The sequence below is a fragment of the Zootermopsis nevadensis genome, unplaced genomic scaffold (genome assembly GCF_977971745.1).
Source record: "Zootermopsis nevadensis isolate Lab colony 2312 unplaced genomic scaffold, Znev_1.0 Znev_ptg000021l, whole genome shotgun sequence".
Taxonomy (NCBI): Eukaryota; Metazoa; Arthropoda; class Insecta; order Blattodea; family Termopsidae; genus Zootermopsis; species Zootermopsis nevadensis.
This window is the reverse complement of record NW_028259153.1, coordinates 12,671,729-12,695,133: the sequence shown is the minus strand read 5'-3', so window position 1 is coordinate 12,695,133 and position 23,405 is coordinate 12,671,729. Positions and strand designations below refer to the sequence as shown.

Sequence of the window (23,405 nt, the reverse complement as noted above, 5' to 3'; positions counted from 1 at the left end):
AATTGTTAATATATGTTTTAACTATAATATACTCATCTTCGTGGATTGCATATGAAATGGTAATCTTTTCCAATTGTATGAGTCAATCAACCTTGTAGCATTGTTAATGTACAGAAAGAAATCCACATTAAAAGGAGATTCCTTGATCAGAAGAACAATTATCAACTGCTTAATGAAGACTAATATACAGATAGTTACACTGTAAAGTATATAAATGCACCGACTCCCAGCCACAAGAGAAAACACTTTCTGTTAAGAATAAATTGCTTTATTTGATACGGTCCAGTCTGAAGACTGACCACATTTATAAATGTTTCTGTATGTCAAACCCCATCTGAATCACAGGAATGTGCTACAAGCTAAGACAATTTTTTTTATACAAGATGAGTTACATACTGTATTAATACAGATTAAAGTATTCTGAATATAACTAAAAATTAATAAAACATCTTTTTGTGACTTAATATAAACAGATATAGAAAAAACAATTATTCTGCTTAAATGACATACCACAACTTATGTCTGCATTTTTAAATTTTAGATGATAAGTATTTTACAATATTTTAACTTAAAAAATAAACTGTAGGTCCCATGAGACATTTGGTGCTCAAGTAATTTTGCATTTATGTAATGTTTTCTGTACTAAAAGCTAACTGATTCTACACAGGAAAGTTAACAGTGTTTTTCTCTTCATGGGAAAATTGTGAAAGTATTAATATTACTGGTAGTGTCACAAAGTCACCAAACTCTTCTGCCTTCAATCACACTGGAAATGCAGGATTTGTATCACCATATGACCAAGGCATATCTTCTCCAAATTTGCTTCTATGAACGGCATTCTTAGCTGCATAAAGAATCTTCCACACACAAAATGTTCGTTAGTTACAGACAAAAGTGATGTGAAAAAATAAATTTATAACATTTTCACATTGCTTGTATTTCATTGAACACACATTAAAGAGAAATATATTTTAAAACTTAATAGATCATAATGAAATGTTTATTTTTATCATGTCTCATTTTTTATAAATATGATTAGGTTGATTTTGAGCACACTGAACCTTTACAGGCCAAAATCAAATCATTCCAGTTTTAGTGTAGACATCCGAATATCAAATTTAATCAAAATCCAACTCACCTGGTTGTCAATATATGCCTCACACCCATAGCACCAGACTGAAAGATCAGAAAAGCTGAGGGTCAAAGGATGTGATGTTTCTTGGCCATGTAGCATCATGTGCTCACTGATGTAGCGGCCACAGTGAACCTGCAGACAATATGATTGAACTGACATGCTGCCCCTTCAAATAAAGTGACAGACATTCCATGGGCACATCTGTTTTAAATATTTGAATACTCACCGTATAACACACCAAGCATACCCAGTTTTCCTGCACAGACCTACATTCTGCACATGGACTATTATAGTCTATTCCACACTCTGGAACAGGCTGAACCCTAACAAGATGTGGACAGCTGCGCATTGGTACCACAGCAAACATCTCTCCGGCTAACAGCATCTGTATCCAACACACATAAGACTAGTATTTTCCTAAAATACTGATACATGAACTGCTATTGGCTGACAGCATGGAAAAGGCAGGAAAACTCTTACTCAGTATAGTGGGTACTTGTGAACATGGTGATGAACCTTCACATTTCATAACAGCTGAATAACTAAACAAATGAAAGAATACTTATACCATAACAAATATTTCTGGCTCAGTTAAAATCACAAACATTCAATGCACTCCATATAAAATGAAGGAAAAAATGAAGCTTACCTGCATATTTTCAGAAAGATAGTTGGCTAGCGTCTGCTGGCCTGAGATCTGATTGGTCCCACTTGCATTTTCCCCTGTGCCCCTACTTGGCCCTTGCTGATCATTGCCTGTAAGGTCAGTGCTCCTTTTTTCACCACTGTCTGCAGCATTTATTCTGCCATGTTCTTCTGTGACGACAGACAGTGAAATCACAGTCCCTTCATGGAATGTTGAAGTATCATGTTGCTCTTCTGATTTGTATCCATCATCTGAGAAGCTCAGCTTTGAAGGTGAACTATCACATTTGACAGGGGATGAGTTACAGATCTCTATTTTATTGGAAACTGGTGATTCCTTAGACTTATAAAGAGGTATATCATCAGGTGATAATTCTTTAAAATTATTAGAACTTGACTTGGACCACATCTGACTCTCTGTATCAATGGATGAACTTAAGGGACTTGAGTCACTGGACAGTCCCACAGGATTTTTGTTGATGTCCAAACAGAGAGGATCAATCTGTTTGTCATCTACACAGAGTTTACTGAAAGATTCACTTAATGTATGATACATGTCAACTGATGTGACTTCAACATGCTGTTTTGCAGATCCACAGGAAACTTTTCTGTCTGTCTCAATTTCTTCCTTATGATCAAGTTTAGTCAGCACTCCCTCATATTTTTCTGGATGTGGGTTACTCAAATTCAATACTACTTTCGACTTATTGTCCAATGGCTCTGTAGGAAGAACTCTTTCTTGGGGCAGAGCCACCTGAAAACAAAGTGCTGACCAGTATCTTGCTTGTGTTCTAATTACGTTCTTAATGGATGTGACCGCACTGGGACAGACTGCACGACCAGGCACCAGAGGGGGTAGAGGGTCTCCTAGTAGAGCCTTGGTGCACATGGACATGGCATGAGAAATGGAATTGACGTTGTAGCCCCCTTCCAAAGAGATGATCACACGGCCCCCTGCTAATGCAGTCAGCAGGTGGGTAAAGTGACCATATGCTTCAGGGCTAACTTTGCAGCCTGAAATCACAGATATGAAAATGTTTCACATGATGGCCAAATTCTCACCACTAAAAGCTACTTTCATAATTGAATAACACTTACAAGAGAATCCCTCTGTGTCCAATGTAAGAAGCACAAAATGTTGAAAGTCAGTAATTAAATGCCTGAGCATATGTATTACACAACAAAGAAATGTTCAAAATATTGATCCTGCAATAAATTACATTTTTATAGCTGATTAAAGTTATAAGTCATGCAAAATATTCAACTACACTAAAACATTATGGATGGTGTAATTGTTGCAATGTTTTGAAATGTTTCCATAGCCCTAAAGCTCCTAAATCTATAATTCAAATCTAGACAGTTTTTTTTGGAACAATACAGTTCGGCTGAAAAAACATATCTAGCAAATGCGGTAACTGACCGCAATTCAAGCAAAAACTATGAAAATCTGAACTTTCAAATTTACAGCTGGACACATGGAATTGTACCCTGGAAATAATACACTGCAGTCAGTGTCTGAAGGATGGGCATAACAAAACAGGATTTGAGACTGAAGGAGCAAATATTCATGTCAACAGCGCAATTGTATTTGCAAAACTGCATAATGGAACGGATGTTTATTAAGTGATTATTTCAAACCCTCTCAAAAAAAATAAACTGCTTAGTAATAATGTACTACTTTACATGAAACAAAACATAGACTGGATAGACTATTATACATAATTGTTTACCTCCAAGTGGGTCCCCAATACAAGCATCAAACCCAGAGGACACAAGCACGAGCTCAGGATTGAACTGGTAAGCAATGGGGAGAACCACCTGGTAGAAAGCTGTCAGATAATCTGCATCATTCATCCCACTCTACAAATGGAAGCCTGTATTAGTCTGATATAACATGGAAAAACAATGCATTGAAGTGAAGCACTTTACAGTTCAAGATGAGGTGACGACATATAGAATTAAGCAACTATTCTTTGTTTAATGACACTGTGTCAACTGTATACATGAGAAACTACAGAATGGTTATGAAAGGCAGATGGGAGAAAGTGGAACTAGCCTAATGTGTGATATGAGATTGAGGAAAACCCCAGTCAGGATAGTGGTAGAGGAATTTTCCTCTGCACATGCATAACTTTTAAAAAATAAGTTGCATCCTTTAATCTAATTTAGTGTCAACTTCCCGTTCTTCACTTTCTATGAACCCAAAATGAATTATTACACCTTAGAGATACTTTTAAACTTAAACAGATCACATCTTGTTATCACACAAAAATTTCGCTCTCTCTCATCGTGTATACCGATATTATGGCCATTTAGACCATTTGAAACAAAATTTTCATATATTTTGGAGCATCGTCCTGTGGGTTGATATTTTATAATTTCTGGAAATCCCAAGCTAGCACTTAATGACATGATACTACACTCAGCCTACCTTATTCCAGGGAATATTAATGTTATATCCCTCCCCTTTTGCAGTTCCCACCACATTATAGTTGGCATCTGAAGAGCCCGGGAAAAAGCTGCCATTGTCGTAGCGATGTATCGAGAGGTATAGAACTCTGGGATCTGCCTCAAATATATGCTGACTTCCATTACCATGGTGAACATCCCAGTCCAGCAGCAGAATTCTATAAGAAAATAAGATCTCTGTTATATTACCACAACCACTATTAAAATGTTGGGTGAAAATAGACAAAAAATTGGGCATAAGATATTTTACAGTGAAATCATACCACTTATGTCATTTAAAATAACACCTCGTCATTAACCCGGTTACGTAAATTCATTTTTTAAAAGAGCCTTCATTGTTCTCAAATCCTCAAGAATTTCTCAGCAACTGCAAAGTAAAGTAAAATGTGGTAATGTGTTATCTTACAGCTTACAGCTCACCGTTTCAGTCCATGGACATGAATGGCATACTTTGCAGCCAATGATACATTGTTGAACATGCAGAAGCCACATGGTTCATCTTCCTCCGCATGATGGCCTGGTGGTCGCACAATAGCCACTCCAGAACGGCTCTCTCCATTCAGAACACTGTCCACCACCTTATAAACAGAATTTACAGTAATATAATGAATGCAAAAGCAAACTGCTTCATGACATCTGCAACGGATGAATGAATAAGTAAATGAAAGAATGAATTTTGAATTTAATTTTACAATGTAAAAATATTTTAAAGCAAGTAATATTTTTCTCTGTACACATAAATGTGCATTTATCTCTTCCTCCTCCTTCTTATATCAGTTGCATTTTATGCTGGCCAATGGAAAAGTGCATTCATAAAGATATGAATACAGGAACAGTTATATCAAAATTCTAAGTATTATAACCACAACTTCAAAACATTAGTCTCAATACACAAGAATATAAATTTAAGAATCATTTGCTAGACAATCAATATATGGAACTGAAGTGTCAACCACAAGGAAGGCTGAAGAGAGACTATTAAAATAACCAGAAGTGTTTCATAAGATAACAAGTTACATTCTTTCAAACAATAAAACAAATCAAGTAAAAATGACAGCATTAAAAATTTCATCAATATCAGATGTTATGCCCTACAGAAGAAACTAGTACGAACATGCTGAAAAAATATGCTGCTATATTATCCATCTTATCAATAAAATTATGACACATTAAACCAGTCAAAGAATAAACGCAGGAATACAAAGACCTCTACAAGCACAGGATTCTGTCCTGTAACACTCATAAGAAGAAAACTGGCCCTCACACTGGAAAGGATAACAAATTAATCAAAAAGGGTCAATTTATGTCTTCTAATGTATTTATGAATTTCAGACCTCACTATATGCCCCTATAAAATTTATACAGTAATTGACAAAACGAGCGCTTAACACGATCATGCATTTTGTATATCAGTTTATTAGACAGTTAACAACAGAATGAAGTTCCTCTTGAACTTACAATAAATTTTCAACTGAACATTAGCAATTTCTAAAGTCACATTAAAAAGGTTTTACTTTACTTTAAGAGTTGATGAGAAACTTTAGTAGATATGAGAATAAAGAAAACACTTTAGCACAAAAGTCTTGGAAAAGATAACAAGCTAAATGACTGACTAGATCAATTGCATGACTAAATACATAACTCATTAATCAACTACCTAACTCCTTGATTAATCATATAATTAAATAACACCATGGCACAGTATCTTTCCTCAGTAAGAGATATTCATTAGCTGTCCAAAACATTCCCCGTATTTACCGAGTGTTAATCTTGCTCTTCACCACACCTGACACCTACACATCCTTACCTGAAGAACGGAACCTGCGGCTAAACAGGACGCCTGATAGGAGCCTGGATGTAGGTAGATGGAGCGAAAATCATCCTGTTTTTTAGCAAGGTCCCGCAACTTCATGCTAGCTGTCTCCTGCATCAGGTTGATGTGCTCCTTGGTGTGCAGAAGTAGCAGTTCCTCCTCTGACACAGAGCGTGCCTGCATCACAAAAACAAGCACTGAACTCACTGCTAATGCCAACCACAATGCTCACACTTCCGAACAAACCCGGATGCTTCCTGACAACCAAATTAGTGACATGTGTCGGTCCATTCATGGATTCAATTACAAACATAAATTATATATGCCAACTGATGAATTTTTGTTAAGTTTGTATGGGAAGAATTCTAGCTGCATTCAATGTGGGATCTTCAGATTTTGTATGATGGATCTTGGGAAATAAGCTACTTTCAGTGTGGTAATGAATGGAATATTTTAATGTTCTGATGTTCAATGACGAATTATCGTCATTTAATATGAAAAGTTTAAAGGGGGACACACCAACTGGAAAAAACAATGATTTTAAAACCTACAGTGCCCAATTGTTCACAATCCTAAAATGCATCATGCCAACTTGAAGAGCTTTTGATATATGTTTACCTTCAGCAAGTGGCATCTTTTCAGCAACCCATATTCTTCATGTCTGGAAAATATGGCTGAGATTCGCTCTGGCTTCTCTGGATGACCTCTGAAAGCATATCAGGCAAAATGTCAATCAAGATGTACCTACTGTCCACATTAATTTACTTGGTTTCTGCACTTCATAACAGTGATTTTGGCTACATGGCTTGATTTATACAATGGGATAGCAAAGCAGATAATCACTGATCTTCTTCCACTGTCACTCATACAAACTGCTCATAATGCATCCAACAAAGACATGTTACGAGGTGCGATCGGAAAGTTTCAAGACTGCGCCTATAAAAACCCGTACACTTATCTCAGGTATTAAATTCATCCATCACCCTCGAAGTAGTTCCCCTGGGAGTGAACACAACGATCCCAGCGCCGCTGCCAAGCCTGGAAGCATCCCTGGAAATCTTTCTTTGTCAGCCTGTCAAGCACCATCTGCGATTCTGCCTGAATCTCTTCTATCGTCTCAAATCTCCTTCCCTTTAGCTGAATTTTCATCTTTGGGAAGAGGAAGAAGTCACATGGAGCTAAATCCGGCGATCCGGCAAGATCTTTGAGCTCCTGACAAACGAGAAGTCGATTCTGCTTCTGGTCCTCAGACAGAAGCCTTGGCACAAACTTGGCTGCGATGCGTCGCATGTGGAGTTCTTCCTTTAGAATCAGCTGACAGGTCCCATGGCCTATCCCAACAATGTCGCACAAGTCGTTGATGGTACGACGTCGATCTTCGTGAATGGCCTGCCGAATCTTCGTAACATTTTCGGGCGTTGTGCTCGAAGATGGTCGTCTAGAACGCTCGTCATCATCGACAGAGGTTCGGCCATTTTTAAAACGTGAATGCCACACAAAAGTTTGTGCACGACCCATTGCAGACTCCCCAAATGCTTGCTTTAGCATTTCATAGGTTCCCGTAGCCGTTTTGGTGAGTCTTTGGCAAAATTTGATTTGTTCATGAAAATCCGCCATTCCGAAATCGCAGGAGGGTCGGTGTAATGCACTACCGAAACGCCCGTAACTAAGAAACAAATGCTAATTCGATGATGCCGGCTGGCACACTGATTCATTATGAATGTAGGCCGCACCCCCTAAAGGCAGAAGCTCGTACTACATCCGGTTCGCCCTCTATTGACACAGTCTTGAAACTTTCCGATCGCACCTCGTATTATTATGATGGTAGTGCTGAGCACAGCATACACCAACCTGTCTCCTTGGTACCTTTCAAATCTCTCCAGTCAACAATACCAGTGTGGCAAACATTAAAATTTTGAGATGGGATCTACACTAGCATACTAGCATTGTTAATATTTTTTATTCTTTTAGTAATAAATTAAAACTATATTAAGCTCATCCAGCATATTTAGCTGGAATGAAAATAATAAACAAATTATAGAAACCTAATATTATAAGCACATTTACTGGCAGTAAAATGTAAAGTACAACACCAACAAACAGTGCTCCTAATACTGGTATAAGCTTAAATTTGCATGCTTTAATTTTCTAGGAACATCCTCTATTTATGTGCCACATTCTCACACATAAGCAGTTTGTTCCATGCTCTGTGTTTCACTCAAATTTTGGAAGTCAGACATCTTCATATCCCATGTGGAAGCTTGCATGTACACATATTTCAGCAGAGTTTAATTAAATGTCATAGTTACTTAAACATCTCTTCTGCAATAATATAATGTTACTTCACTTTGAAATAGCCCAAAGAAATTAGCCACCAAGATTACCATTGAAAAATATCAAGATCATAATGCAATTACCATTTTTAACTTTTAACTTAGGTTATACAACAAAATGTTTTCAATTCACATGCTTTCACTTTAAGCAGCATTTTCTAGGAATGCGAGAATCACATAAATCAAATTATACCGGCAATAAATTTCTATTAAAAGATGAAATGCTGACTAAAAAGTCAGGTACATCACAACTCACGGATCAGCAATGTTTTTGTGCTTCATCATTCGTTCATCGTACACAAGGCAGACTCTGTGTGAAGCGAATGTTAGCTTTGTGTTTGCTATGAGAAAATTTAGCCGTGTGGTTACATCATGCACAAACTGCTGGCTCTGCACTGGGTAGCAGTTTCGTGTGGGAAACCATTCTGGTTTGTCATCAGACTCCAGGAACCTCACAGATGGCATGTGGTGCTCTTCTCGTCCCAATGATTTCTTGTTTGATAAATCATGTACAGTGTGAGCACTGTACTTGTCTTGGAATTGGTAACACTGCCAGAAATCTCGGTGAGCGTAGATCACATTGAGAATTGTATCCCGTATCCTGGAACAATTTCAAATTGCGTTCTTGCAATAAATTTCTGGCACCTACAAAAAGAATTCATAATTTTAAAATATATTCTGAATACTAATTAGTAATGCTGTCATGAATAACTAGTTAATACGCTGAAGATACTGATTAAGCATTCTAATTCATGAAGGCTCATATGTGTATTTATCTTTTCATATTTTAATTTCTTATAGGAACCAATGGCACGCTTGTCTAGTGTCTGCATTTCTGTTTGTCAGTCTCTGTAGTTCTGAATTAAAATATCTAATTACATATATATTTATTTATTTATTAACTGTTTTGTATTTCTTGTGTCACATTACATTTCTATTAAATTATTAATTTACCAATTAATTATATGATTAACAAGTTAAAGGTAATGGTAAATTAATAACATCATGTTTGACACCTAATTAGCCACTTTAAATGTTTCTTTGTGCAACTGTTTCTTTGAAGAAAAGACTTTTTGAAGCTCCAGGTACCATGCAGCTGTTTTTTAAAACCCTTTCCTTAAAAAATGTTTATTTTCCTAATGTAAGTAGTTACTTCTGAAGGACATACAAATAATAAAAAATAAACAATTAGAAAGAATTTGTAAAAACACAACACAATAGTGAAGTCTTTCTAAAATCAGGAATCATGGCATGTATCTAGTGCTAATATTAAGATTTAAAGCTTCATAACTTTACATAATACTGTGAACATTTCACAGGGAAGCTTTACAGGTTATATAATACTGTCAGAACTGCATAAAGAAAAGTTTAATATTTTCACGTAATACTATTAGAGCTATATATCAAGAACGATGACACAAGTGAGAAGTATAGGATTCATGAGAAATACAAGAAATGTACAAAGAAGAGAGTGCTTTGAGTACATAGGCAGAGACTGTTAAAATGGACTGCAAAGGAATAACCTGTGAGGAGATGAGTAGCTCAGGATTGGGTCCTGACCTTTGTGAACACGGGTATGATAATAGGCAATTTCTTATGAACCTATGAACTGCTCAAGGAAAATATAATACCATAGACCTGAGTCAACATTCACGGTTTCTGCATTAGAAAACTTTAATGTCCACAATTCCACAACACAGCATAACTTACCCTTCACAGGGCTGTCCCTGACTCGGGAGAATAGGGCAAGGGTCGCCCAGAAGTGCTCTCAGAGTCAATGCTGCTCCTTCTGCAAGGGACTGCAGACAGTAACCCCCCTGCAAAGACACACATTAAAGTATAATGCTGTGTTTCAAGCAGTAAACAAAGCCCAGTACTTAGAAAAATGGCCATCAACTGTTTTCATAAACAACATGGTTGTGCCACAACTCAGGCAGTCAGTCAATGGCTTCTCACACTGGAGGCCCGAGTTTGTGCACAAGATAATCCATGTGGGATTTGTGGTGGACAGAGTCACTGCAATAGGTTTATCTCCTAGTCCCTTGGTTTCTCCTGCCAATAAAATAATATAAACAACATTCCACCATTGCTCCATATGCACTCATGTATCATTTGGGGGATTGACATTGGGCCCATTAGCAGCCACAGTTCCACAAGGAAAAGTCTCACCTCATCATAATATAATAATGAATAATAACAAAATATAGAAGTATGCAAAATAAAGCTGTTTCGAAGATTCATTCCAGTTTCTCTTTTCTGGAATTCAGTACTTAAATGTTTTCACATGTTTAATGACTGAAGCTATTGCCTCCAACTAACATTACACTTTCCTGTTCCCTGCCATTCAATCCTCCTCTCATACCAACACCCACCTCAAGTATCACAGCAACTTTCCCTCCAGCAAGACACAAGAGCAAGTTCAAAAGATGAGCATAACATGCTGGGGTCACCTCCATCTCACCCTGTAATGTACAACAAAATTATCAGTAACAAATTACACCTTTATTAACAAAAATCAACCCAGAACTTTAGATATATTACTATCCCTTGTGACCTGCCTACATCCCTATTTGAACATTCCTTTTCATGGGACTTGATAAAAGTTTTGTGAGTTGCATGGAATGTACTTTTTGTTCACTGCAGATAAATATTCATTCATGCAAGTCCCTGGACCTTTAGGGTGTCTGGGAAGGAAACATGCAAATATGGACTAAAATATATAACAAAAAACAACACCACATACAAACAAGCAAAAGGCCTCTCACAAGGCCAATTTTGGTTTTGGGCTTTGAATGTTTCACTGCATGAACCAGCCTAGTATGTGAAACATGAAACTAACCTCATTTTACTAGCCGCACAAGATTACAAATTCAAGAATTCTCTGGCAAAGGTACATCCAGAATTGAGAATGTTTAGTTCAGTCACAGTACAACTATGCCCTGCCATGAAGGTATACAGCAGTTGTAGCACTGTGCAAACTACTGACCATTTGTGCACCTACCTGCACAGCTCTAACTTATTTCTGGAAAAATGTAAAGATCCTGTTTTTGTTTTTATTGAAGACCACAACATGGAAAATTTAAAGGATATAAGGTACACACCATTAAGGGGGGGAAAGAAATGAAGGTAAGACTCCACCTTGATATTAAAGAGGTGAGTGGCCAGATTCATTGTCTATGAATGAAACATCTAGCTTCTTCAACGAACCCTACATTTTATGTTGGTCTTGTGAGTTGTAACACCGTACAGACTTGCAGGTAGATTAACATTTTGGAGAAACATACTGTCTCCATCTTTAGGATTGAAGATAGAGACAGCATATTTCTCCAGAATACTTTTACCAACCTACAAAACCACATGGTGTTACAGCCCAGAAGACCAGCACCCATAGCTATTATTATTTTTAGTGGCAAGGAGATAATACAAAAGAACCCAATTTCAAATATATGTAAGGACAGATAAAGTTATCACTGTGCCTCAGCACAATGCCATAAAGATGCAATGGGAGGCACGGTTTTAAAGCTCCACACATTTTTGGCCTGAGCTCTAGAAAGAGGGGGTGGCCAGCTTCAGCTGTGGCCACTTTTATTCCTGAAAAAATAGTCACTAGATGGATGGATGAGTTGGTGGAAAACATAAATTGAACCTTACTTGTCAAAATATGCATGATAAAGTCGCAAACTTTACTGGATCATTACTTTAAATACTAAATATTTAACACCATAAAATCAAATAAACTACCTTCTCATCCCCAAGGGCTGAATCATACCCAGCAGATACTACTACAAGTTCAGGCCCAAACTTGGTGGTGAGCAGAAACAAGAAAAAGAAGAGGCATTACTGCAAACAGAGCATGATATATTACACAGGACATCAAAGCAACTATGTGCTGACTAGCCAGCTGTATGTTCTGAGATATAAAATCTGAATATCTAATAGTGACTAAAAACAAATAAATCTTCCCAGGTGATCAGCCATATCATCACAGAATGAACTCCTAAATTTTTTTGACTGCCTCTGCCTCAACCGAGAATACAGATATAAACTAATCAGTGTCACATATCATACCAGTCCCTGGTCAGGGAGAGACCATCTCAAAAATGTGAGACTCATAAAGCTGATAAACCTGTGGAAGGGTACAAATGTAATATTCTAGTGAGGAATAAACTCTTTCTTTTGTATTTTATTAAATATGAACTAAACTGACAAATGTTTACATTAAAGCTACACATCTTAATGAGAAGTGTTTTCTGTTATGTATAAATTTTTTGTATGATGACCCATTTTATGTGTGGTCTGACCTTCGCATAATAATTTTTTCTAACATTACTGCAGACACCTAACATAAAATCTGGCAAAAATCTGTGTCCACAATAAAAAACAAACAATTGGCCAACCAGAGATAGTTGCTGAAATGACCATTGCAATAAAATTGTAGCAAACCTCAGGACAGCCAATTGCAGCATCATAACCGGCTGACACCAGGATCAGCTCTGGCTGGAACTAAAACACACATCCAATGTCAGCAAAACTACATTTTGGCATATGCAGTCTAAACATTACGCAACTCTCACAATAGTGTCAATACAGAATAATATATGACAGTGTTTCTGAACAGTTGTGCCATGACAGCTTTAATTCAAATGTGCCTGTACATTTTTAATAGCAATGAGACTTCATTTAACCCTGTTTTGTCACATCACATTGGTCTGTGTCATTGTTTGTTTGTTTGTTAAGCTGTTGATACCTCCGTATTTTTCACATTCTTCCATAACCAAAACACACCAGTATATTGTATTTATATCAAAATAACCAAACAACAAGAGATAAATTAATAAATACATTAATAATTATTGAATAACCCTTCACTACTCCCATTAAGCAGCTAAGACTACCAGTTCATTTCTCAACACAGTGTTTGTCATAGGTTACAGAACATAGAAATAAAAACAAAATATAAAATGAAAAATAAAATAAGACATAGAAAGGTGTTTGTCTTTGGTTACAGCACAGAGAAGGGACAAGATTTTCCAGGCCTGTGCTATGAAATACAAATAAATAAATAAAACACACATAAACTGTTAGCACATGTTACAATTATTTGGTAAAAAGTGTTGTTGACAAAAGCATTGAATTCATAAAAATGCAGCCAAAGTTGTTCAGCTCTACTGATGTTCTGTGGCATACAGATGAGTGAAATGGGAAATGTTTGCATCCAACAGACAGCTATTTGTGTCACAAAGAACATACGAGGTGCGATTGGAATGTTTCCAGACTGTGTCAATAGAGGGCGAACCGGATATAGTACGAGCTTCTGCCTTTAGGGGGTGCAGCCTACATTCATAGTGAATCAGTGTGCCAGCCGGCATCATCGAATTAGCATTTGTTTCTTAGTTACGGGCGTTTTGGTAGTGCATTACACCGACCCTCCTGCGATTTCGGAATGGCGTGTGCATCAAATTTTGCCAAGGACTCGCCAAAACGGCTACGGAAACCTATGAAATGCTAAAGCAAGCATTTGGGGAGTCCGCAATGGGTCGTGCACAAACTTTTGTGTGGCATTCACGTTTTAAAAATGGCCGAACCTCTGTCGATGATGATGAGCGTTCTGGACGACCATCTTTGAGCACAACGCCCGAAAATGTTACAAAGATTCGGCAGGCCATTCACGAAGATCGACGTCGTACCATCAACGACTTGTGCGACATTGTTGGGATAGGCTATGGGACCTGTCAGCTGATTCTAAAGGAAGAACTCCACATGCGACGCATCCTGTCTGAGGACCAGAAGCAGAATCGACTTCTCGTTTGTCAGGAGCTCAAAGATCTTGCAAGAACCGACCCCAACTTCCTTTCTAAGCTCCGCGTGACTTCTTCCTCTTCCCAAAGATGAAAATTCAGCTAAAGGGAAGGAGATTTGAGACGATAGAAGAGATTCAGGCAGAATTGCAGATGGTGCTTGACAGGCTGACAAAGAAAGATTTCCAGGGATGCTTCCAGGCTTGGCAGCGGCGCTGGGATCGTTGTGTTCACTCCCAGGGGAACTACTTCGAGGTTGATGGATGAATTTAATACCTGAGATAAGTGTACGGGTTTTTATACGCGCAGTCTGGAAACCTTTCGATCGCACCTCGTATATCGATACCCAAACATAGAGCTCTGTGTTCTGACTATGAAGAACACTGACCACAAAGATGAACAAAATACAGATATATCATAACATTTTGATTTCTCAATTCAAATTACTTCAGTTACAAATTTGACAGTGGGCTGTTTCTGACATGTAATTAGAATATCAGAACTAAAGGGCAGATTTTTTTAATACACCAAATTTATAGGAATGTTAAATCAGACACCATAAAAGCCTGTCAAACCTATAATGGAATGAGGAGCAAAGAAAATAAAGTGGTTAGAAGAATAATTCCAGAAGTAATCAGTAAACATTTAAACAAACAACTTGTATACAAACTCTTTGGTAATGCAAGCTTTCACATGCCACTTACTTCATTAGCCATTGGAAGAAGAACTTGATGGAAGACAGCAAGGTAGTCTGCATCAGTCATGCCAACATTGTTGAGAGGGATGTTGAAGTTGTAACCCAAACCAGGGCCTTCTCCAATATAGTGAAAGTCAGATTCCTTCAGGTTTGGCCAAAAACTGCCATATTCAAATCGGTGCAAGGAAAAGTACACTACCCTAATAACAGGCCAATCCATTATAATATTAACATATTCACTGTTCCCTGTGCCTGGCCCGGCCAGTTTGCTGAAAGACATATGTTCAATACTCGGTAAGTCAATTAAGATTAAGGTAAAGGCTGCCCCTTGTGTTTAACTAAGCACCACACCACTGAAACGTATATGGAAGTAGATATCCTTATTCAATGTTTGGTGTGTAAAGAAAGCGCACAATCTACCTATATTTTATGACAATACACTAATTTTTTAATTTAGGATAGCAGTGGTCTTTAACAAATCAGGACTCCTTGCAGCCATGTTTCATTCTGTATTTATTCTTCTAAAATCATGTGTCACCTATCAGTAAATTACTGTAATTAAATACATTGTGTCTTGAGATCCTTTCAGTTACACAAGTCAAAATACAGCTATGCAGAAATAAGAAAAAACTTATAAAAAAACATCTTGCGTACCAATACACTATGCTTAGCATCCTAACTGTACAGCATGTACATACACATTCTCTCACTTGGCTTTGGATATGATAAACATACTCTTACCAGTGCTTTTTAGAATACACATTATGTGCTGATACCTTTGATTACTCAAACTCATTCAGCTCTATAGTCATAGAGCAAAACACTGAATGAGCCTTCAATACTTGCCACAGAAAATGCAGTAATTTTGCTACTGATGAGAAATTTTTACTAGTAGCAAAATGTTATAGACCATACTTGATTACGTTTATTGAAATTATCAAAAATTAAAAAAAGTCTAAATCCAAGGCAAGAAACAACCTGTGTAACATGCCAGCTCTGGGACTCACTCACCGAGGATCACTGTAAAACATCTGTTGTGTTGCTTGTCCGTGATGAACATCCCAGTCGACAATGAGCACACGTGAGATACCACAATTCATTAATGCATGTGTAGCTGCCAGGGCCACATTGTTGAAAAAACAGTAACCACAGTACTCACTCTTCATTGCATGGTGACCTGGGGGCCTGCACAAAACATTACACTTTGAAGCTAAGGGTGCATCATTTAGAAAAAGTTATTAAAGTATATCAATATATTGAAGGTTATATTCATGAAGTAATTTACTTCCTGCACATTCCTGTAAGTCAAAATTTTCTCAAATTATTTTCAGTGGACCAAAATGTAGGTGCATCAATCAGCAGGCATCCAGGTAACATTCAATTTCATTCCACACACCATTCTTCTTTGCTAAAATATCATTAATGGCCACCTTTACCATTATATGCTAAAAATATATGCATTTTATAAATTTATGACACTGAATTTGGTAACAAAGTCTGTTACTTTACAAGGGGATATATTGAGAACATTGTCTATTCTATTAAAATTTGTGACTTATAGCACTTGCAAGAAAGAATCACTAGAGCATGGCAAGTGTAGTTCTGGGAAGCTGAATTGGAATACGATGTAACAGACATGGCTTTGATATTTGCTGAGCAACAAACAGCAGATTATACTGAAAATTATATGCAATATTTTCAAGTTTTTTCTTTCTTTTACTTTTAAAAATAGTTATTCTAAGCCTTTTTCATGACCTAGCAAATTTGAGGGTAAGGACTTACAAACGAAGAAGGGTAACTGTTGCCACTGACCTTACAATAGCCATGCCATTTTGAACTTTTCCTGTGCATATGGCATCAACAAGTTCTATTGTGCTTCCTGCTGACAGGAGGGAAAGCTGATATGTTGTCTGAAAACAAAAAGGGTCTATGTAAGATTTGAGGTTTTCACAGCGGTGAGTATGAAGATTTTTGTCTTCTGGGTTATTGTTCTGTGTAGTCTGGTCGATGTTAACCGACGTTTCAGAGGTCATACTGCCTCCGTCATCAGGGCGATGAAGACAAAACTCTTCAAAAAGGGTCTAATTCAACAGACAAAGCAATGTTAAACCAAAACCCAACCTGAAAATCCACAAATTGTCATGAATGCTGTATGGGACTTTACAATTGTTAAGGTAAGTTTTAGTGACCTACAGTTACCTGTCAGCACCATTGAATTTCCTACTTACAGGATGAATATAAATTGCATCATATCTGGAGGAGAGTTCCTCCAGGTACTCCTCATCTCTGCACTCATTGGTGGCTTTTAAGATCTCTACTTGCTCTACAGAGTGCTTTGTAAGGATTTCTTCCTCTGTTGCCTCACGTGGCTTCACAAACAAACAGCGAGAGATGAGCCCCAAAGCTTCACATCTGAAACACACCACAGTATTGTCTTGTGCAACTAAACACTAACAGGGATGTCAAGACAAAGTGAATTTCAATGATATAGCAGAAGTAAGAATTTATATTATAATTATATAATGTGATGAGAGGGGCATGTCTCCTGAATATAAAACATGCTTATCAGGTACAACATTTCGTAAGTGAATAACAACTTGCAGATGTGATTCCTAAGATCGGTGACAGCCAGTGACATGGTGCCCTGCTGTATTAAAACACAATTAAAGATTTTTTATAATAATACAAATATTTTAAAGTATAAAATAATGGACTATCTATAACAGAATGAACACTTCAAATAAATAACAGAAGAGTCCTTAATAGTAAAGATATATTGGAAAACCAAACAAGAAATGGTCTGATCAAAAAATACTGGAACAGGCTGAAATACTGCCTACACTATCAAAGAGCTAAGCAAAAGTTCAAAGTTGTTGGACACTGCACAACAAAAATCAAGCTTTTAAATCTTCTAAGTCAAAAACTAGAAGTGATATAAGCTGGCACTATACTTTCTAATCATTTGTAATTTCCTTATATTTGCCCATATGTGGCTTTCCCTTACCTTCTATCAATTATAATTACTTATGCCAGATATCTATTATGCAGAGAAACCAATAAGTCTGCCTAATCTGAAGAATGTGTGAATAGATCCCATGGCAAAAATAATGGCAAAGACAATACTCCACTTTAAGATCTTTTTTTGCTGGTATACAAGTGGTTAGTTGCATTGATGCAAGGGCCAGATATGAAAGTTTCAGTGTTTTCAGCAAATATCTTTTTTAACATATACGAGGTACGATCAGAAAGTTTCAAGACTGCGCGTATAAAAACCTGTACAATTATCTCAGGTATTAAATTCATCCATCACCCTCGAAGTAGTTCCCCTGGGAGTGAACACAACGATCCCAGCGCCGCTGCTAAGCCTGGAAGCATCCCTGGAAATCTTTCTTTGTCAGCCTGTCAAGCACCATTTGCAATTCTGCCTGAATCTCTTCTATCGTCTCAAATCTCCTTCCCTTTAGCTGAATTTTCATCTTTGGGAAGAGGAAGAAGTCACACGGAGCTTAGAAAGGAAGTTGGGGTCGGTTCTTGCAAGATCTTTGAGCTCCTGACAAACGAGAAGTCGATTCTGCTTCTGGTCCTCAGACAGGATGCGTCGCATGTGGAGTTCTTCCTTTAGAATCAGCTGACAGGTCCCATAGCCTATCCCAACAATGTCACACAAGTCGTTGATGGTACGACGTCGATCTTCGTGAATGGCCTGCCGAATCTTCGTAACATTTTCGGGCGTTGTGCTCGAAGATGGTCGTCCAGAACGCTCGTCATCATCGACAGAGGTTCGGCCATTTTTAAAACGTGAATGCCACACAAAAGTTTGTGCACGACCCATTGCGGACTCCCCAAATGCTTGCTTTAGCATTTCATAGGTTTCCGTAGCCGTTTTGGCGAGTCTTTGGCAAAATTTGATGCACACGCCATTCTGAAATCGCAGGAGGGTCGGTGGAATGCACTACCAAAACGCCCGTAACTAAGAAACAAATGCTAATTCGATGATGCCGGCTGGCACACTGATTCACTATGAATGTAGGCCGCATCCCCTAGCGGCAGAAGCTCGTACTATATCCGGTTCGCCCTCTATTGACACAGTCTGGAAACTTTCCAATCGCACCTTGTATGCTGTATTGCTGAAGTGATTCTTGTTTCACAGAAATAGCCCCTCGACATGGAACTGGAAATTAACACCTTGATATATGGTCTACTAGACAATAAAACGTAGCTGCCACGGTGGTCTAGCGGTCAGAACGCTAGCCCTGTAATCTTGGGGTCCTGGGTTCAATTCCCGGTGATGCTCAGATTTATAACTTGTGTTGGGCAAGGCATCACAGAGTTTTCCTCCGTGGCATCCCAACAATTACTCCACTCACACTCACACAGAAGACAATGGCAAACGACTTCTGGATCATCTGCCAAGAATGTATATATGTATGAACGGGTCCCTGACAGCCTGAAGAGGATGGAAGGATCCTGTTCATAATATATGGACCTGTCATAAGACAGAACGCTAATAATAATAATAACAGACAATAAAACATTAATTTTATCAAGAATTCAAAGTTCTCATGGTGGCTTGGAAGATAGCTGTGTTCTACATTTTTGTACTGTGCAGTCTGGTGCAAATTTACCAACATTTCAATGCCCTGATGATGGAGGCAGCAAGGACCTCTGAAATGTTTGTAAACTTCCACCAGACTACACAGCACTACAAACTAGAAGACAGCCATCTTAATTAATTTTATAATTTTTGGCTAGTTACTGGTAACAGTATGGAATCAATTCTGATGGACACGAAAAAAGTGACAAGTAGGTAACAAACTGAGATGAATCTTATGGAAGTGGACTGTGAGGATGGTAAATGGATAGACTTGGCTCAGGATCACGTCCGGAAGCGGGCTTTGATGTTGTCGGTGTTGGACCCGCGGGTACTGCTACCAGTTATTTAGTTTAGGTAACAAATTTTTATTACTTAATTGCAATGACAAATTGTTCTCATAAAAAGAAAAAATGATCACAACCCACAAATATGTAAAACAAAATTAGCATTTCTTAGCTGTCATGTGTTAAGGTAAATTACAACAATAACCTATATTGCATCAATTATACCTTTCCAAAACTCTGGTAAATCTATCTGGACATTCTGGATAGTTTGGATCCCAGATGCACTTGTGCTCTGACATGCGTCGATCATAAACTATACCTGTTTGTTTTCTTATCATGTCTTTAGCTTCCCTGGCCTGCATTAACAAAGAAAATAACATACAACAATATACAATCATTTGAAAAGTATGGTAAATTCATTATTTACAACTTTATAAAATATTAAGAAAAAATCATACTTATACAACAGTGAAAAGGCTGCCTATTAATGCTAAGTACTCTTATATTTCCTGTACTCTAATCAAAACAATGCAAAAAATTATAAAATATCAAAACAAAATAAAATAATGAAGCTTCAAACTTGGATCTAACATCCATAGAGCTAGGAAACAATAAGAGCACGACAAATATCTGTATGTTCAGAACTAATTAAGATATCTGGTTTGTAAAATCAACAAAAGAGGCTTTTAATCCTGAGCAGATGTGAAGCATGACAACTGGGGTGTATTGACAAACTCCATTCCACACTGTACCATTTGGGCATTGTCAAAAAGTGCATTATCTTTAACACGAAAGCAGTCTACAATAGTTTTCTTAATATTCTTTAATGACACTTTGGTAACTTCTCCCAGCATTATTTCCAATTCATATGAGTTGACAAACAGAAGTCTCTAATGCCTTCTATCTACCCACAATTTTTCCTTTTCAATTTATTGTCAAAACATTTTGTTCTGGGTCATTCCATGGGTCTCTTTCTTTTAAATTTAATTGTAATGCCCTCCTATGTATCCTTGACCTATCCAGTCTTTTTACATGGACAAACCACTGAACTCATTTCTCTTCTAACTCTATTAAAATGTTGGATTCAGATTTATCTAAAAAATATAATTTCAATTTGATCCATTCTTGCTTTTTCCTGAATACTTCTTAAAACCTTCACATCCATCACTCGGATTTTGCTATTCTTTCTCTCTGTAAGGGTCCATGTTTCAACAATAAATGTCAGAATCAGTTTAAACTATAATTTAAAAATGTTTGTTTAGCATTGTTTTATTATCTCTCTGTATTCTTTCAATACTTTGATACAATTTAAAATAACTCTATATATTTCTCAGATAATTTTACCTTCTGAATTCATTTCACTTCCCAAATAAATAAATCAATCAACCTCTTAACTGTGTCATTATCTTTTATTATGATTTCTTTGACCAAAATATTAACACAAACAACTTTTAGAAATTGATATCTTTCGTGGTGATTTCCTGAAATCTGTGTTCCTAATTCTGAGTGGGGACACCATATTTTATTGTGACAATGTGCCAACATTTCAGACAAATTAGCAGTCTTCAGAAATGACTAACACCAGGCAACATCCACATATTTATAAGAATTCTCTACAGCATCCCAAATATTCAATTGGGAACACAATTCATAACCTTACCGTATGATAAATGTCTTTTATAACAACATCTGGTATTTTTTTATTGCCTTGGCGCATTCTAGCATTTCTCTTTGCTGCAACAACTGCCGGTGATGGCTTTGCCTAAAAAAAGAAAAGGATAGTGGCATGATTGCAGGACTTCAAATGAATGTTTAGCTGTTAAATTGTTAAAAGAAAGAACTTATATTACATGTGTATAATTAGTGAACATTTATCAAACTAACAAGTATTTATGCCCTATACTTTTAAAACTGTTCATAGAAGGGAGTGTAAACATCATTAGTTAGTGTGTAGGCATATCCTAAACTAACATAATGACCAAAAACTGTTAAGGTAAGTGGTAATTTTTATCCAATGTTGTCAAAACTAAAGATGTGCTATAAGACTATCTTGCATGATTGGAGAAAGGTGAATGGATTACAGGTGAAGGCAGATGGCCAAATAAACTATTTAATATTCATAAACATATTAACTTTAATATAAAAAGAATACACATGCTGAGACAATTGTAATAAGTATCATCACAAATTATGAAGATGGAACTATTTGTGCAGAATAACAAGAAAATTGCAAAATGGACGGAAGGTTTCAAGTGTAATGTGAAAATCATCATTCTGGTGGAAGGTTTAGTACCTTGTTCTGCAAACTTAACAAGAAAATTTAATTTCTTATATAGTTTGGTCCTGCTGAGTTAGGGTAATTAAATCTAAAAGTTCTTGACTATGGTGATGAGTCATTTGAATAAAAATTTTCTTGGATATTATCCATCGTCTAGGGTAATTAAATTGGGAACCCAATCCAGAACATGCACTTTAAAGATTTATTTGTGTCAAATGGCAGGTACATAGAATTTCATCTTTGACCCTTTTTGGCCAAGTTTGTAGACCACTTTGCCGTCAGAGACGTTGCCCAGGGTGCACCACAAGGAGGTAGTAATGAAGTAATGCACCTAACCTTTTCATTCAGCCTTGGTGAACGCCTCAATGGAGGGGCATTCTCGTTAGAAAACGTCTGAAGAGTTGATTTCTTCCCTGATTTTTTTGTAGAAACTCCAAAAGCAACCCCATCCACTTTTGGGCACCTCGCACTTTTCGCTGCCTGTCGAAAGAAAAGTAACCTCCAGGTCAAAGAAGACAAGTATATGAACAAACAAAGCTACCTCAAGTTTTAAATGTATATAATCCTGAGAAGACTGATCTCATAAGCTCTATGAAAGGCACAAATAAGGAATAAGTTACAGCTTTAGACGTGCAGTTTCAAAATACTAACCATTTGAATTCAGTCTGACATTAACTCCAAAGTCACTGAACCACGCAAGTTATACTATTATAAACTTTGGCCATGGTACGCCTACATTTAATCATGACACCATTTATAGTAACGACATTGAACATTAAAATTACAAAAATTAGATGTACATATAATTGAATAATTTCAGAAGAATCAAGTAAATGAAAAATATATTGCACGTAGAGATAACCAATAACCTTAAACTGTTCTTTTTCAAACCAACAACAAAACAGAATTTAGTATTACACTTCTTTCACTCAGCGGAGTTCAGAGGTAATAGATTACAGGGTAAACAACATATACTACTGCATCGGAATACAATCCTACGCATATCACGAAAATCGAGATGTATATGAAATCTGAGATCATATAGATTATTTGTTATTATTTTGTTTTAAAATCCTGTCTTTTTTTTATAAGTTGCTTAAACAATCTTTTCACCATTTATTGCTCTGCATTACAACTGTTGGCAGCTCTTCAGTTAGTATGACCATGGTCCTTTTGATGTAGAAGTAATCATACATTACAGTAATTCTAAAGGAATTAGTTTTTGGTCACCGTTCATGAGAATACCAACATATTAAATATTACATACGAGGCAGTTATCTGTGTTTATGAACGACCAAACCGTTTTATATTTCGGAATTACCAAATTATCGATGACAGGTGTTTCCTGATGTAAACGCA

General features: G+C 37.0%; 1 protein-coding gene across 4 annotated transcripts; it reads right to left on the bottom strand.

The window, feature by feature from the left end:
* Positions 1-246: 246 nt before the first annotated feature.
* Positions 247-23,271, bottom strand: HDAC6 (histone deacetylase 6). Of its 4 annotated transcripts, none has more exons than XM_087352869.1 (21): positions 23,160-23,271; positions 22,383-22,526; positions 21,429-21,530; positions 19,994-20,124; positions 17,119-17,302; positions 16,703-16,800; positions 15,902-16,075; positions 14,898-15,090; positions 12,839-12,898; positions 10,768-10,857; positions 10,106-10,212; positions 8,652-8,996; positions 6,681-6,768; positions 6,057-6,239; positions 4,670-4,827; positions 4,212-4,407; positions 3,511-3,640; positions 1,785-2,794; positions 1,362-1,520; positions 1,139-1,267; positions 247-857 (listed from the first exon to the last, which is right to left on the bottom strand). In XM_087352869.1, the coding sequence occupies exons 1-21, from the start codon at positions 23,160-23,162 to the stop codon at positions 762-764; spliced, it is 3,780 nt and encodes a 1,259-aa protein (XP_087208995.1). In that variant the 5' UTR covers positions 23,163-23,271; the 3' UTR covers positions 247-761. The 4 variants fall into 4 exon arrangements, with proteins under 4 accessions (XP_087208995.1, XP_087208993.1, XP_087208994.1 ...); XM_087352867.1 differs by lacking the exon at positions 23,160-23,271 and adding an exon at positions 22,698-22,928; XM_087352868.1 differs by lacking the exons at positions 12,839-12,898; positions 23,160-23,271 and adding exons at positions 12,137-12,196; positions 22,698-22,928.
* Between the last annotated feature and the right edge of the window lie 134 nt (positions 23,272-23,405).

Excerpts from the sequence above, each read along its gene's own strand:
- HDAC6 (XM_087352869.1), bottom strand. Across the intron at positions 12,899-14,897 it reads TTCTTCCAATGGCTAATGAA|TTCCAGCCAGAGCTGATCCT; the intron begins GTAAGTGGCATG and ends TGTGTGTTTTAG. Across the intron at positions 4,408-4,669 it reads CATGTCCATGGACTGAAACG|AATTCTGCTGCTGGACTGGG; the intron begins GTGAGCTGTAAG and ends ATTTTCTTATAG.